Source organism: Anopheles moucheti, chromosome 3, assembly GCF_943734755.1.
Source record: "Anopheles moucheti chromosome 3, idAnoMoucSN_F20_07, whole genome shotgun sequence".
Taxonomy (NCBI): Eukaryota; Metazoa; Arthropoda; class Insecta; order Diptera; family Culicidae; genus Anopheles; species Anopheles moucheti.
Window position 1 is genome coordinate 52559112 of NC_069141.1, and position 16226 is coordinate 52575337.

General features: G+C 41.6%; 4 protein-coding genes and 2 pseudogenes across 4 annotated transcripts; 5 read left to right on the top strand and 1 right to left on the bottom strand.

Annotated features, from left to right (window-relative positions):
• The first annotated feature begins 2005 nt into the window (after positions 1 to 2005).
• Positions 2006 to 3464, top strand: LOC128302817 (uncharacterized). The gene is made up of 4 exons (XM_053039667.1): positions 2006 to 3010; positions 3071 to 3139; positions 3211 to 3303; positions 3393 to 3464. Exons 1-4 carry the CDS (start codon positions 2006 to 2008, stop codon positions 3462 to 3464), a joined length of 1239 nt encoding a protein of 412 aa, XP_052895627.1.
• A 2181-nt stretch (positions 3465 to 5645) lies between these two features.
• LOC128302820 (uncharacterized) lies at positions 5646 to 7084 on the top strand. Its single transcript, XM_053039669.1, has 4 exons — positions 5646 to 6641; positions 6714 to 6782; positions 6856 to 6948; positions 7013 to 7084. Exons 1-4 carry the CDS (start codon positions 5646 to 5648, stop codon positions 7082 to 7084), a joined length of 1230 nt encoding a protein of 409 aa, XP_052895629.1.
• A 2635-nt stretch (positions 7085 to 9719) lies between these two features.
• On the top strand, positions 9720 to 11407 carry LOC128302822 (uncharacterized; annotated as a pseudogene).
• Positions 11408 to 11532: 125 nt separating this feature from the next.
• On the top strand, positions 11533 to 13203 carry LOC128302823 (uncharacterized; annotated as a pseudogene).
• LOC128304067 (complex III assembly factor LYRM7) lies at positions 12807 to 13937 on the bottom strand. Its single transcript, XM_053041194.1, has 4 exons — positions 13815 to 13937; positions 13597 to 13740; positions 13418 to 13499; positions 12807 to 13340 (listed from the first exon to the last, which is right to left on the bottom strand). The coding sequence occupies exons 1-4, from the start codon at positions 13833 to 13835 to the stop codon at positions 13237 to 13239; spliced, it is 351 nt and encodes a 116-aa protein (XP_052897154.1). The 5' UTR covers positions 13836 to 13937; the 3' UTR covers positions 12807 to 13236.
• A 279-nt stretch (positions 13938 to 14216) lies between these two features.
• Positions 14217 to 14943, top strand: LOC128303886 (ATP synthase subunit e, mitochondrial). Its single transcript, XM_053040968.1, has 3 exons — positions 14217 to 14355; positions 14554 to 14710; positions 14789 to 14943. Exons 1-3 carry the CDS (start codon positions 14311 to 14313, stop codon positions 14833 to 14835), a joined length of 249 nt encoding a protein of 82 aa, XP_052896928.1. The 5' UTR covers positions 14217 to 14310; the 3' UTR covers positions 14836 to 14943.
• Positions 14944 to 16226: the final 1283 nt, after the last annotated feature.

A 16226-nucleotide genomic window follows, 5' to 3' on the forward strand; every position in this document is an offset into this window, starting at 1 on the left:
GAGCGCACGCGTGCTTTGCGCAAAGTTTTCGTCCCACGTGTACAGCGCCATGTGATTGGTAAGTGGTGGCGTCCTCTGGTGGGTAAACCATTTTAAAATGTTTTCACGTTTTGTACCATGAATGAACCACCGTTTTGTTGTTTGAATTTATTAATTTAACATTGGAGTTTTTAACACGTTTATTTTATATACAAATTATTTTTATACAAATACCATAATTCTTTTTTGCTTTATTTCACATTACTTTTTATTTCTTTAGGTTTTGTGTCCATATCATCTGTTGATTCTTATTTTAAGATTGTTATTATGAAATTAACAAACATTGCTATAATTTTGTTCTCATTGTTCGGCTCCAGTTTGCATAGTTAATTTAATGTGGGTAGAATATTTGAATATTCTTGGATTAGTTCTGTAAATATGATCCAGACGTCCCCCTTAATCGTATTGCGTCCCTTAAGCTTGTGCTCAAGGTTGTCAAATTTTCAACAATGTTCTCAATTTGGATTGGTTCTCATTCAAAATTTTAGTTTGAACCTATTCGTAAATATATTTTCATTAGCTAAAATAGCTAATGAAAAATTTCGTTGCTTTCAATTCAATTTGCTACTGTTTATGATTCACCAAATCTAATTCCATTAAAGAGTTGGTTGTATGTTTGAAAGCGGCAGTGCATTGATTATTTCTTTGTATGTACCCTTTGCTGTGAATTCATTTATTGTTTTTTTTTATTTAAATAAACGGATTCTTTTTTAATTTTCATTAAGCATGAAATATACTTGGTGGTAGATCTGCAATAATAAGGGAATATCCTGTTATTTTAATGTGTTTTGATGTGTACGGAATGTAATCGCTTCTTTAATAACGATTAAAGTTTTCAGCCAAGGTAACGGAAAACTCAATCCTCCTTTGGCTATATTTAAGACTTATAGATGTATTTTAACACAAGGCCATCCTTTTCAACATATAAATATTCATTGTTGGAAAGTTATTTTCGGCTAAAACGCGTTGTCAATGATGACTCTCTGTTAAACATCCAGATCCCTTATTCTATAATGCCTTAAAAATTGTGCAAATTTGTTTGTTGTCGAGTCCCAGATAATCTTCGTTTCTTCGTTATTCGTTATTCCAGCAAATTATGATTCTGTTACTGTTGTTAATCACACCAATATTTATTTCAACCGACTGACTGAGCTGCATTAAGCATTCCTGAGCTGATTTTTAATGTCCTGTATCGAAGTATTGTTTACATGATGGTGGAAGGTGTTCAATTATTTCAGTGGAGCGCCGATTATCCGTGCTCATCGGGACTCGACGGTTGCCAGATAATCGGACAATAATAATAATAGGCACATATCCTATTTATGATGTAGTTAGCGAATAATGTGTCATAGGTATGGCTTTTTTTAGCGTACCATTTATTTTTCCTGAGTGTTTTATTGTTGCAAAAGAAATTTTAGTTATTTTCTGTAACAATTTGAGCTAATGTAATCATATACAATTGGGTCTTTCAATTCTTCCGTCAACGCCGTTGCCGGAACATGTCAAATATCCTTTGGAACTGTCATTTCCGAGCTGCACGGATAATCAGACACCCGGATAATCGACGTTCCACTGTATTTAAATTGTACTGAAAGAGTACTAAAAACGATTTATCTCGTTATTTGTTTTATTTTTTCGATTTCCGATTACTTTTATCTAAACTTTCTCACGAATTCATTGTATGGCAAGAGACGAATTAAGTGTAACGCAATGTTAGACCAGTACGAATTAGAGTAACGTCGTTAAGTATGAGTAGCATGGTAGTATGAGCTGGATCCTCTTGTACACGTGTGCTGTAGATAATCATAAATAGCATTTAACAAATGAGCAATAGCATCACATAACGAACATCATGTCAAAATTGCGGTCATGCAAAGCGTCAGCTCCATGATGCATTTTTCAGTAATGCGCGCCAGTATACATTACCATGCGATGATTTAGCGCGTGCATTCAGTCTCTTACCAGCATGTCTCGTATGCACACGGGAAACCGACCATACTTCAAAGCGCTCTTGGTCCGCACCCTTCGGGACGTGATCGTTCTTTCGCAATGGTGCTGTACGGCACCGTATCCTTTGGACCCGTACCAACGCTTTACACGCCACCATCACACGATAGTGAAGAGGCTTCGTCAGTGTGTATCCGCTGTACTGTTTGGTATCATCCTTGCAGCACCCTTCGTGCTGTACTATCTGGATTCCGGACAGATCTACGTGTACAGTATACCTCTATCAATTAAGCTCATGTACTACATTCAAACGGCGATACAAACCGGCTCGATAGGATACATTCTGTTCGTTTATCAATTTCGGACCAACTTTCATCTGTTTTACTTCGAGCGTCTTGTGTGCGTGTTGGAAGAGTTCGGTCGTCCGGACATTGACGCACGTCTGTGCGCGCTGCAAACGAACATTCGCCGCGCACTGCCAGTAATGCTGGTGTACATCCTGCTGATCGTGACGGCTTACATTCTGCGCGAACAATCTTGGATTGTGCTGCCCAAGTTGGTTATTTTTTTAGCAACGCAACTGATGGTCACAAGTTTAACGCTGCTTTATGCAGTCATATTCGGTACGGTGTTCATTGTACTACGCCAGATGAACGACACGCTGGAAAGCATCCTTCTGGGCGTGCTGCTGATTGACAAATCCATCGCACATTGCTCACTCGTTTATACCACGCCCGTACGCCTAACGCGAGATGACGAGCGAACGGTGGAAAAGATACGTCTGTTGCAGCTAAAACTGCTTCATATAGTGCTGCGGATCAATGGTGGAGAGTTCGGTCAGCTGTTGATCATGATTCTGCTGGCCACCTTTATATTTCTCAACACGGAGCTGCTGCAGCTGTACCAAGGGATCAAAGTAGAAGCATTTTCGATCGCCATAATCTGTTCGAAGCTGCTCAACACGGCACATAAGATTGCAATGCTGTTCATGTTTGCTTACCCGAATCGTTTGATCCAAACACAGGTAGGCATAATTTCAAAATTATTTAAAAAAGGACCATTTTTATGTATTTCTCGTCATCAGAATATACGTGGCCTTAAAATACTGTATCAATTGAACAAACCAGGAAACGATTCACGATGCAATGAAATTGTACGTAAAATGAACTCATCGTCAGTGACAAGTGGTCAGTCAACAGTAAAAATATATTGTTTTTTTTGCAGACAAATCGCTTCATAACGCAGACAAACTTTTTTCTCGAAAAGGCACATGAAGTTTATGGCATGATTTCAATCGATATGACGTTGATTTTAAGTGTAATTTATCTCTCCACGGAGCTGTTTTATTAATCTGCATCTTATTGTGAAAGGCAAGGTTAATCGTATTCTTTTCCACAACATTTCAGATCGTTGGAGGCTTAACAAATATTCTCGTAGTGCTGGTGCAGTTCTCTGATGCGAAACCTTCACCTACTTAAATCTAGTAGCAGCAGCGGTAGTACCAGTAGTAGTAGTAGTAGAAGTAGTAATAGTAGTAGTAATAGTAGTAGTAGTAGTAGTAGTAGCAGCAGTAGCTGAAGCAGTAGTAGTAGTAATTGTAGTAGCAATATTTAATTTATTAGGATATGATCTTACCTTGTAATTTGTATCCACGATCCACATATGTAGGCAAAAAATAAAAAAACAACCCACACTAGGAAAAAAACTAACCTTAATGAGTGTTTTTGTTACACTACATACTCGTAGCATTAGTGAATGTGGTAATCACTTAAAAAAGCGCGCACATTAATAAAAACTGGGACTGGGACTTAACATTTTCCAACAAAACCAGTTTTAATGTGATGAATTTGTTTCAGCCGTGGAGTTTTTTGAGAAATAAACGAGATCATTACTGATGCATCCTGGAACCAACTTATCTGTCCGTGCACATTACTACCTTACAGTTAACAACCAGTGTGTGCACTGGTAAGATGGATACAACCTTTTACCACAACTTGTTGGTCAACCGTTTTCGTCTCCTGCTCAACATTTCTCAATTGCTTGGGTTTCTACCATTCCCGTTCCATCTGCAGCAGCAAAATGGACAGAAACAACAGCGATTCTTTATTGAATTCTTAAAATGTCTTCACAAATCAATAGGCATGGTGATGCTCGGTACGGCATTCACCTGTTGTGTAACATTATACCTCTACTTTCCGGAAATTATGTATGAGGAGGATGTACCACCCCTGCTAAACATTGCGTACCATCTGGAAAATGCACTCAAGGTGCTAATTGTGCTGATAACTCTGCTCTGGCCACAAACGAGTGAATCGTTCTATCGAGAAATTTACAATGATTTGGTGCAAATACTCCTACTTTACGGTGATGTTAAACAAATAGATAGTGTACTGGTTTCTATAACCTCCCAGTCAAGGCGTTTTCTGTTCTTGTACTGTTTCGACGCACTCGTGAACACTGTCTCACTGGGGTTCGTTCTTGGACATCCAGTTTCCACGCTGCTAAGCATGAGCTATATCCTACCGTTTATAGCGATCATGATGAACGTTCTGCAGTATAATGCACTGTTCTGCTTGATAGGAGGAATTGCGGCTGGTTTAAATGATCGCCTGCGTGTAATTGCTGTGGAAGATAGCCACCATCAACGATTGTACGAAAAACAGAAGCCAAAACACTGTTACCCCGAAGATGTTAAGCGTTTGCAGCACATAAAATCACAAAGAAATTTGCCAATGATTGACAAACTTTCCACGTTGCAAGTAGCTTTAATGAACTTAGTAGCATCAACCAACGATCACTGTGGGCCAGTACTGGTGATCATTATGCTGTGTTCGTTCGTGCAGACCAATGTGGCACTGTTCGAGCTATACCTCAACAGTGATCCATTGCACAAGGATCCGGAGATGTCGGATTTTATTATCTGGATTTTATTTCTACACAGCGCTACGAATTTCTCGTATTTTGTGATAATGGCCTGTTGCAACCGTACGATACAGAAGCAAGTAAATACGAAACCAAATGGAATAGAGTACAATGCGTTTCAACAGATGCTTCTTCCTTCTTACAGAATGAACGTACCATATTGATATTGCATGATTTCAATTGCTTCTGGGACGAAGAGCAAAATGAGATGGTAAGACACGGTTTTTTATTCATTCGCTTGAAAAGGTATTTAAAGTGTTTTTCTCTTTCAATATTTATAGATCGAGTATTATATCAATCAGATTTCCAACCATCCGCATATTCATAAAGTTTGTGGCATGATCAACCTGGACATGGAACTTATCCCTAACGTATGTATTGACGGTTTCGCAAAACTTTCAATTACTTATTAAATTTCATATTTAGGTTGTGGCTGCGATCACATCAATTCTGTTCATTCTGATGCAGTTCTCGGACGCTCGGTCTCAGGACTTATTGCTACATTACGCAGAACAATATCCTACAGAGAACTCTATAGCATCAAATACTACTTTTTAAAGGACACATTTTGTTTCAATGTTTTCCAAAAGGCATAGCGCAAGATACATCCCATACCGCTTAATGAACATGCGAATCTCGTGTTCCAATAATGGATTGTTTTAATAATACATTCGCTCGTAAGCCTACAACTGCACCTTCGCTGGTGAGTGGCGTTCGTTCCTCAGTCTTTCCCCAAAATGCATCGACTGCAGGCGGAACAATTAGTTTATTTTCGCGATCTACTGGCGGATACCTTCCGAATGGTGATGCACCTATCGCAATGGTGTTTTACTGCACCATTCCCGCTGGAACCATACCAACGCAACGTATCTCAGAATTCGCCCAACCACTACCGGACTGTGCAAGCGATCAGGCGGCTATTTTCGATGCTACTCTTCTGTGTTGTGCTTACTGTGCCATTGCTGCTGCTCTACCTTCACGGTGGGAAAGTTCACATCAAAATTCCATTATTCATCAAGCTAATGTTTTACCTGCAAGCTCTACTGCACTCCGCATCCTCGGGCTACGTACTGTTACTGTACCAGTATCGATCTAGTTTCCATCGCTTTTATTTTGATCGTCTGGTGTCTGTGTTGACGGAGTTCGGTCGGCCCGACATCGATAAACGTTTGTACGCGCTTCGAACGAATGTACTTCGGTTGCTGCTTGGCCTACTACTGCTGATGATACTCATTCTCTCTGCACTCTTGTTACGCGACCATTCATGGACCAACCTGTTAAGGGTCGTAACCTTCCTCATTACGCAGCTGATGGCAACGGCTCTTACACTGCAATACATAACCCTGTTTGGCATAGTGGCTGTGCTGCTCCAACAAATGAACGACACATTGCAAATTATGCTTGTTGACGGCGCAACGGGAACTGATACGCGGGTAGTCCCACCGGTACGCCTAACGCGAGATGATGAGCAAACGATCGAAAAGATACGTCTTCTGCAGCTTCGGTTGCTGCAAATAGTTTTGCGCACGAACAGTGGACAGTTTGGTCGGCTGCTCATCGTGATCCTGCTAACTACCTTCATATTTCTCAACACGGAGATGCTGCAGCTGTATCAAGGAATAAAGGCAGCTGCTTTCACATTCGACGTAATAGGCACCAAACTGATGAACGCTGCGCTGAAGCTTGCAATGCTGGTTATGTTCGCCTTCTCCAATCGGTTAATACAGCAACAGGTACATGAAATACGTATACCAAACAACAGAGAAATCAAGTAATTTATACAAAATTGTTATTCGCTTTATCAGAATCAGCGTGGCTTAAAAATACTATATCAACTTCATAGTTCGGGAAACACTCTGCGATGTCACGATATTGTAGGTAGAAAAAAACAGGTTTTTGCTCAACTTACATTCCATCGACAGTAATGATAAACTTTTTCCATCACAGACTAATTCCTTCATCACGCAGACAACATTCTTTCTCCAAAAGGCACACGTAGCGTACGGGATGATAACACTGGATATGACGCTGATCATGGCCGTAATGCTAGAGGATGGCTTTCAATAAGAATAGATGGCAACTTATGCTTCCCTCTTTCTTACAGATTGTGGCTGGTTTGACAAATATTCTTGTAGTGCTTGTGCAGTTTTCTGATGCGAAACCCACTTGTAAGTAAATTCAGCCGCAAGGTGTCACCTTACAAACTCCATTTGCAAACGGATTGTTCCAGTGCAGTATTTGATAAGTCAATAAAGCGAATGCATCGAATATACCTTTTAGTTGTAATATCTGCTTCGAAACCATCACGTTCCGCGATTCAGAACATGTATCCGAAGGAACGATCATACGACGACAATAGAACTCCTCTTCAACTCTAAGTTATCACCGTCAGTTCTGATGGCCTTAACCGAGTTAGTTGGATAGAATTGGTGGTAATCGGTGATAACTGTATCTGCAAATATTCCATCACTTTTAGTAATCGCTTAGTGTGCCGAACTGAGAGTCACTATCGAAGACCTTCTTGGTGAGGCATGAGTCAGGATGTCCGGTTCGTCATACAGCTCAGCAAGCTCTTGGTTCATCCTTCTCCTCCACACTCCATGCTCGAACACACCGGAAAGATGGTCCGGAGAATGCGACACTCGAGCACACCAGAGAGCGTTAGCATCCTCCGCTCGGATGGTCCAAGACTCGTTTGCATAGTGGTCCACCGGGCAAATGAATGTGCGTCAGTTGGTGAAGTACGTAGTATGCATGATTCCCCTGCACAATGCGTCTTTAGATTTTGCTGATGATGTCGTTGTCTGAAGTAACGATCGTCCGAAGATAGCAAAATTCCTCTACCACCTCTAGGTAAGCTGTCTACCAATTGGATCCTATCACGGACTGAACCTCCACCAGGCAGGTTTTTCGTCTTTGTCGCATTAATTTCCAATTAAATTCTTGTTGGTTCGCGTTTGAGTACACCTTCACTGTCGTCTTGCCAATGATGTCGATGTCATCCACGAAGCCAAGAAATTGGGAATACCGGAAGAATATCGTGCCATGGATGTCTTTGTCTTTGATCCCCGCGCTTGGAATGGCATCTTCCAAGGCGATATTGAAGAGAATCCGTTACCTTGCCTACGACCCCTGTGACATTGGAATGATTACTACAACCAATTGATTGCTGCCGACAAAATTATGGAACAGGATCTTAAAGGCGGCATTGAGGACCGTGATGGCACGGAAATTGGAGTATTTCAGTATGTCGCCCTTTTTGTAGACTGGGTGAATGACATCCAACTTCCACTCCGTCAGTAGATCTCCTCCCAGAGCTCCCAAATTTTCGCGATCATTTGGTATATTTCGCAAACCAGCCTCTCCGGTCCCATCTAGAAGCTCGGTCGCCAGCCCATCACTACCAGCAGGCTTGTTCTTAAGTTGCTTGATGGCGCTGACAGTCTCAACCAGAGATATAGGAGGCACCTCATCATCTGCACCATTACTGTCGCTGGTGTTGCTATTGTTCTGCTGCTGTTGTCTGGTTGCCTTGTTCTGTCACTTGTGCCAGCATCTCCTGCCTGCCGTTCAGATGTCTTTCAAAGTAGCACTTCAACCTTTCGATCACTTCCCCCAAGTCTGTCTAGAGATTTCCTTCCGCCTCTCGGCACTTTGTGGTTTTAGGAGCAAATCCGCCCCGTGTCTCCTTCAATCTCGTGTAAAACAAGCAAGTGTCTCCCGACCTGGGGAAGCTGCTCCCCCGACTGAGAAAACTGGGGACTACGTACTGATGAAATCATTAACTTCTGAAAGACATCATTCATCCATATCCCAAATCACCACGGAATATTTCCCAGTTTGCTGATCGCTGCAGACAAGGACAAGGACCTTCTGCGAAAACAAGGTGTAGTCTTGACAGTCGTCAATGCTATCCCTGGTGAAGAACGTAAACTAGTTAAATCGTCATGCTTTCTTGTTTTTGGCTGGTTTAATTGCTGACAGTCATGAATCTATCTAAAACCCTGATAGATCATCTCCAAATCGTCGAAAAGACTATTTTTACCAAAACAAGCAGGAAACCAAACGAACCCTGAGGAAAGCTTTTATCATAAAAAAAGTTGCAAACCGTTAAAATCGCCACTGCTAATCGACTAGCATGTCAGCATAGCATTGATTGTCCATTTTGTTCAATTACAACTCTATCGTTTACCCGCTTGCTCAGAACTTCGGGATATGATGAGGTCACTTTGTCTTAGTCGGCATCTTTGGTCTCTGCGGTATTTAATGATCACATGTGCTTTAATATGGCGGAAATAAGGTACTACTGATGCTCTAATCTTTCTAACATCGAGCGAAGGTCCTAGACTATTTTCGTAGCGTCTGTTATGCGTTATGTTCCACTGGATGAAATTTTTGCTCTTCAAATAATTCTACCTTTTCCCCATATTTATAAATTTAAAGAATGTGTAATGTGTAATCGTTCTAATCTACGGTGTACTTATCTTGAAAATTGCCGCTTATATAACGACGTTTCTAGCTTTTGATTATCTACTACGATATTACGCTCTGCATTGCGCCACTGCATAGCGCTACTGAAACGCAACAGTGTCGTGCCAATAGAACTTACGAATTAATTATGTATTTGTCATTATACCTTATTTTGTAGTTACTTTTTCGTAGAGATAGAGTTGATAAAGATAAATGGAATTATCGCATCAACGTGACGATTTTATGCGATTGTTACCACGCGCATCAAACAAGATCATAATTTATACACCGTGCGGTATTGTAAATGCACTGCGATAGTAATAGCCCAGTTAGTCGTCAACATGGACCCCATTAAGACGGATAAAGCTTTCTACCATAATCTACTAATCAAAAATATTTCCCTGCTGCTCTACAGCTCACAATGTTTCGGGTTTCTCCCATACCCATCCTATGTTCTGCAACAGCATACCGAGCGTGGCCGCCTCCGTTCGTGGATACTGTGCTGTTTAAACGTTGTACTGTCCGTGATTATTTTTAGCATCTCTTTGATCTGCTACTTGATGCTGTACATGTACTATCCGTATCTGATATACAAGGATACCTTTCCGGGTGTGATTCGCATTATGTATCATGTGGAAAGTTGGTTAAGAGTTGTGCTGGTGCTGATAGCGCTGGCTGGACCCCGGCTAAATGGACGTTACTTTCGTGAAACTATCGACACACTCGTGCACGTAATGCAGCTTTACGATCAGCCTGGATCGCTACAGGGGCTATTTGGAGCAAATTACATCACCACCAACCGGTTGCTACTACTTTACTGCTGCCACATGCTGGTTGTCTCTGCAACCGTGTGGATAAGCACCGAACATCCGATCTCAACGCTGTTAAACATGAGCTACTTAGCATCGTACGTGATCATAACCATTTACACCCTCCTGTATCAGGCGCTACTATCGTCAGTTGCTGGAATTATGACTTGTTTGAATGACACCCTGGTTAGAATTATGTTGCCAGAGAAGAATCACCCAGCACGAGCTTACGAGAAACACACAACAATCAGCTACATCAGGCTTCACACTGCTAAACCAATACAGAACCACAATCCGCAGGTGGATGTTGCTGCATTCGAAAAACTGTCCACATTGCACATGGCCCTTATGCGTCTGGTGCGAAATGGCAACAAACAGTTTGGAGTGCTGATGCTGACCATCTTACTATCCTCCTTCATTCAAACCAATATCTTGCTTATCGAACTGTACCATAACATCCGGCATCCCATGTTACCGTAGTACAGCATGTGGATCTACTTTCTGCACGCCCTGGTACACTTTTCATTCTTCCTTGTAATTGCCAAAACGAATCATTCGATCCAGCAACAGGTACTGTATATGCGAGAGGGTCTCTTCGTTTGAATTCCGGTTGAGCCATCCGACATTTGATTTGATCCTTTTTCCTTTGTTTGTTACAGAATGAGCGCACGATGCTTCTGTTGTACGAATTCAAATGTTCCTGGAACAGTGAACAAAACATGGCAGTAAGTATATTAGTATTTTTACTTTTCTTTTTAAGTCTTATCGCAAAAAATCCGATTCAAAATAATGAGGTACTAGGCAAGGAATGAACCTCTGGGAGAATCGCTCCTTAACGTGACTGTTTGCAATATCGTTTCATTGCGTGATGGCTTCACTTCACATGCCACTTCAACTCAATGCCAGGGTTGTACTCATGTCGTATTAATTTTTAATCATAAATATTCCACCTAAAAACGTTGCGCTTCCGTTACCGGGTTTGCGATTCTGACACCAGCATTTAGTATCGTTTGGAATGATGGCGTGGAGTAACACCGAAACCGATGCGCTGCGTCAACAGCTAAGACGCACCATTGGAACGACGGTGCGCATTTCGCAGTGCCTCTCACTTGCCCCGTATCCGCTTTCACTGTTCCAGGAGGATTGTTCCACGAACGGTGTACGATTCCGAGTGATAACATTTTTCCGCTACATGTTTGGGATCCTCACGACAGCAGTGACCATAGCATCGCAGTTCGTGCTGTTTTTTTACTATCCCTACCTACTGTACCAACCGAATGTTCCAATATTCCTAGTGATTCTCTATTACATTGTGAACGTACTGCAAACGATGACGACGGGCAATATGATGATCGGTTGCGAAGGACGTCGATCGGATTATGAAGGTTACTTTGCCGAACTTTTGCCATTGATAAAGGAAACAGCACACCAGAGCGATTGTAAGAAGTCGATCTGGTATCGAAACCTGGCCAGGGCACTGCTGTTTCTATATTCTAGCGTCGCGTTTGTGCTGCCTGTTATCATGACTTCGATTATACAGGAGATTGGTACAATAGCGTACATTATTACGCATACTGTGCCGTTTATCGTCAGCTCTATGATTTTGCTGCAGTATTTCTGCGTGTTTGTCCATCTATCGTCCATCATGAGGAAATTAAACGAGCGTCTCGTTCCGCTCATGAATATGAAATCGCCATCAGAATCGGGAGCGCTGCGTCCGCAAAAGCATACCGTTTACAACATTCTGGGACAATCGTTATCTTCGTCGAGCGTGGAAAACAATCACCTGGAACAGATTGAACAGCTTCGTTTGTTAAACATTCGCGCACTTGAGATTGCCGGTAGTTTGAGCGGGAAATTTGGGACGGTCATAATCCTGATAGTGGTAGCTGCTTTTGCCAGTATTAATATCGAGCTGCTCGAGTTGTACCAATGTGTCAAGCTGGGCCATCTAGGGACGACTTACATAATCCTGAAGTTCATGTTTGCGGTAATCAAATTTTCGTTCTACATTCTGATCGCCTATCCCAATCGTTTGATACAGAATGAGGTGATTTTTGAGAGACATTTTTCTACGAACTTTTGCATAGTTACTGTTCCATTTCATTAATATTCTAGAACCAACGCACAGTTTTTATGTTGTATAGAATTAAAAGAACGTCATGCACCTTGGACACGAACGGGGCGGTAAGTGGAGGGAATTTCGCGATACCTTTGAATTTATGACACTGGAACGGATCGGCAGATACCTACCGATCACCTAAACAATTGCTTATAATGGCTCGTTTCAGATTGAACATTACATTTCGCAAATTTCCAATCTGCAAGATATCCATCAGGCCTGTGGGATGATCAGTTTGGATATGAAGCTTATCTCTAACGTAAGTAAATATTCAATCATCTCGATCCAGAATCATATCATTTACAAATTTACAAACCTTTCGATCATAGGTTGTTGCAGGGATCACATCGATCATGGTTGTTCTTATACAATTTTCTGATACTGGATTATAAAATGAGAGTAAACTTATATCTGCATCACATGTAAGCTGTGCACTGTGTTCTCAAAATTAAAGCGACAAGGAATGAAATAGCAGTACGTTTTGCTTGCAAGGGTAATCTAAACATTAAATTCAAAATTTTATTTTGAATGTGATCATTGCTTAACATTTACGGGATGAAGAGTGTTGCCTAGAAATGATGCCTTTTCATAATTTAAATGACTAATACATTTTTGCTCAAGTGTAACATTTTTCACACAATAAACTCAAACTACTTTAAAACCATAACAAACACAACTACAATTACCTATGATATGGTGCACATTGCATTAACGAGTTCAGGTATCAACACTAATTTGAGAAATGAAAAAAAGTCTTAAAAACACTTGAGCTTTCCGAACTCGAATTAGGTGATTAATCGCTGGGATGAGGAATCTACGGGGAAATGCCATGATAAGCCTCATGATACCGGTAACAAGTTCACTAGTGGACACATGGTTACACCAAAACGGTAACAGTGGTGCCGCAGAGTCGTGGAAGACATTTGACTATTTTTTATCACTACACTTCTTGCTCCGAGGTGGAGGAAGCTCGGCGTCCGGATCGAACATTACATTGTCCATCTTTCTCGTATCGGGTGTGATGCGCGCCTCTGAAACGATCCAACCACAACCATTAAAGCGTACCGTAACTTTGGCCATCGGCCACATACGGTCACACCTTACTTACCAAACACGGTCGGCTGCTTTCTCACGGCCTGCACTACCGATCTGCGCAGTTCAACGTCGACATCCTTGGCGATTTGAATCTTCTATTAAATCACATACAAAAGACCAAACAAAAAATAAATCATTCCTTAGCACACCATTCCTGTCACAGATAATTATAGCGCAAACATCCATACTGACCTCTTTGATTTGCTGCTCATCATTAATATCTTTGTTCTTGATAAATTCTTCTCGAATGCGTTGTCTCGCAGCGGAAATGGTGCGAAAATCACCAGAAAACACTTCATTCTTGGTGCGCTGCAATATTTTATACCACCGAAGGGCCTGCCAAGTGGAAGAAGCGGAATTCATTGGTTTTATGCTGGAAATGATAATTTAATCTTTAATTCCTGACTTACCTCACGCCTAAGAGAGGTCATAATTTTGTTACCGGCACAGGGAAACCGAACGTATGGACCAGATTGTTTTAATTTTACGCAACAGCGGTAAAGCTAATGTTTATGATGCAGATGTCAAGCAATCGACGAAATAATCAGCATAGAAATCGATGAAGGAACTTACATCGTAAATTGGTTATTTTAATCATTTGTATTAAACATCATGAACTTTTCGAATAATTGTGGTTATTTAACTCATATTTCCAATACAATGTGATACAGAATCACGAGGCACGAGTGGAAAATGTAATTTTACCGAACAAACACAATCGATCGATCGAAATGTCTTCGTCTGCTTTCGAAAAAGATCCCCACGAACCCTGCATCTTGCGTTTTCAGCATGTCTGTCAGCTGTCAAATTTTCACATTCTGCCATTCGGACCGATAGCAATCGTTCTGCGCCAGAAAATCGTCTATTTTTCTGACTAGCCGCAAATTTGTTCCCGCAGAATCCGAAATGGCTGATCTAGGCGCTCCAGTCCGTGTATCCCCACTGATCCGGGTAAGGCAACGGCCGACACCAGGTCGGGAAACCCGCACTTTAATCACCGTTTTACCAAAACATTATGTAATGGTTACCGGAGATACTTCGTCTCGGAGTGGCACCCGGCTGCTGAACCGTGGCCAACCGATATCCAAGAAAACAATCACACATCGCTTCTGAAACAACAGTGATTTAACAAGGTGTGTACTTTTTCAGTTCGGCCGTTGGTCCTTCCTGGTCGTCGGAGTTGCCTATGGTGCTTACCATCAGCAGCGCCTGGCTAAGCGCGAAGTTGGTATTCGTGAAATCGAAGCCCAGCAGAAGGTGATCCGTGATGCTAAGCTGGCAGAAGAAAAGAAGCGAAACCAAGCAGGTATGTGACTCCTATTTCAAGCCCTCCAATCGTTGCAGTCTGAAAGCTAACCATCTTATTGTATTTGTTTTATTTTAGCTGAAGCTAAGGCCATTGCTGAGCTGTCTGCGCCCTCGAAGAAGTAAACAAAGAAAGGATGAATTTTCTTCCGTTCTAGGACACGGTCCATCGTGTGTCTTGTAAATGCTGCAGTACTGGATGATGAATAAATTCTTTCATAGGAAGTAAACTAAGCCCATGCTTTTGTGCAAATATCCTACCCCGGGTCCCGGAACATAATGATCGTACAACTTATTCGGTGTGCTTTCGCGCATAGAATTGACCAGCAAAAGATGAGGGTTTGCATCGGGAGCAGGATTGTAAATTGATAATCATTAAGGGAAATGCATCTTAAATTTTGAATTTCATTTTTATAATAAAAATTTGTTGTTTGTTTTGTTGTTAGTTCAGGTTCGTTAAAACATGACATTTTGACATTTCTTTCGTTAAGATGTAAACCATCTACGTGACGTTAATTTCGTCGAAGTGATTGTTCGTTGAAATTCGTTGACAGTTAAGAGCACCGTCGGTTTTGGAGATAAATTTTTAATAAAACAATCGCTCAAAACTTCTTTTGCGAAATTTTAAGAAGGTTGTAAATCTCAATGGTATCGATATCAGCTTCCTTTATTTTATTTTTGTACTGGTTTCTATTCCATGTAAAAAATATGTTACAATCATTCAACTGGCTCAAAATGGACGAACCTTTCATTTCGCTGCTGATCCAGATGCTTTGGGAACGCGTCTGCTGCATGACGTTTGTCTTGTAAACACAACAAGCTTGCAATCAACAACGGTCGCGTCGCGTCCCGCAGCAGCGAGTGTGTGAAATAAAGGAGAAATTACCATCCCAATTGCGACACAATTTAATTCGATTTGAATAGGGCTGTTTTCTAGCCACAACTAGTCACAAAAAAGTGAACAATCCGACAAAGGATTCGACCATTGCTCCATTGTCCGTGTTGTGCATTTGTCTACGCGTTTTCTGCATCAAAGTGAAAGTAGTAAAATTTCATCCAAGAAGGCATCGCGGGCCCAGGATGCTTCCTGTACGGGAAGGTGTGTCTGCTTTGAAAGGAATTTGTTCGAAAATATAAGAAAGTGTGTTTGTTTGTGTGTTCCGTGCGTCTGTACCATCCGCTACAAAACAACAACAGCAACCGTAGGCTGCCCTATGGTGATGTGTTGCGATATTTTGAGGCCTCCCGGATCCCCGGATGGTGGTGTCTAGTGCAGTGGTAGAAGAGGGTGAATTTCACGACAAAACGTCCGTCTCGTGTGTGTCGTGCAGTAACGTGTTTCGAATCAAAGCAAACCGAGTATAACGAAAAGCAGAGTTACGCTAATCTCTGAAAGCTATTCGTTTGGGTGTTATCATTCAGGGAACACCCGTTGTACTTGCTTTCGTGGCCGTGCAAGGCCACCAACGGCACCAAAATTACACTCAACGCGACGCAACTGTTCGCCGTCCTGAACG

Coding starts and splice junctions, on each gene's coding strand:
- LOC128302817 (XM_053039667.1), top strand. CDS start 2,006: ATGTCTCGTATGCACACGGGAAACCGACCATACTTCAAAGCGCTCTTG. Junction 3,011..3,070: donor ATCGTTTGATCCAAACACAG/GTAGGCATAATT, acceptor TCTCGTCATCAG/AATATACGTGGCCTTAAAAT. Junction 3,304..3,392: donor ATATGACGTTGATTTTAAGT/GTAATTTATCTC, acceptor ACAACATTTCAG/ATCGTTGGAGGCTTAACAAA.
- LOC128302820 (XM_053039669.1), top strand. CDS start 5,646: ATGCATCGACTGCAGGCGGAACAATTAGTTTATTTTCGCGATCTACTG. Junction 6,783..6,855: donor CTCTGCGATGTCACGATATT/GTAGGTAGAAAA, acceptor TTTCCATCACAG/ACTAATTCCTTCATCACGCA. Junction 6,949..7,012: donor ATATGACGCTGATCATGGCC/GTAATGCTAGAG, acceptor TCTTTCTTACAG/ATTGTGGCTGGTTTGACAAA.
- LOC128304067 (XM_053041194.1), bottom strand. CDS start 13,835: ATGACCTCTCTTAGGCGTGAG. Junction 13,500..13,596: donor ATGAGCAGCAAATCAAAGAG/GTCAGTATGGAT, acceptor GTGATTTAATAG/AAGATTCAAATCGCCAAGGA. Junction 13,341..13,417: donor AAAGCAGCCGACCGTGTTTG/GTAAGTAAGGTG, acceptor GGATCGTTTCAG/AGGCGCGCATCACACCCGAT.
- LOC128303886 (XM_053040968.1), top strand. CDS start 14,311: ATGGCTGATCTAGGCGCTCCAGTCCGTGTATCCCCACTGATCCGG. Junction 14,356..14,553: donor GTGTATCCCCACTGATCCGG/GTAAGGCAACGG, acceptor GTACTTTTTCAG/TTCGGCCGTTGGTCCTTCCT. Junction 14,711..14,788: donor AAAGAAGCGAAACCAAGCAG/GTATGTGACTCC, acceptor GTTTTATTTTAG/CTGAAGCTAAGGCCATTGCT.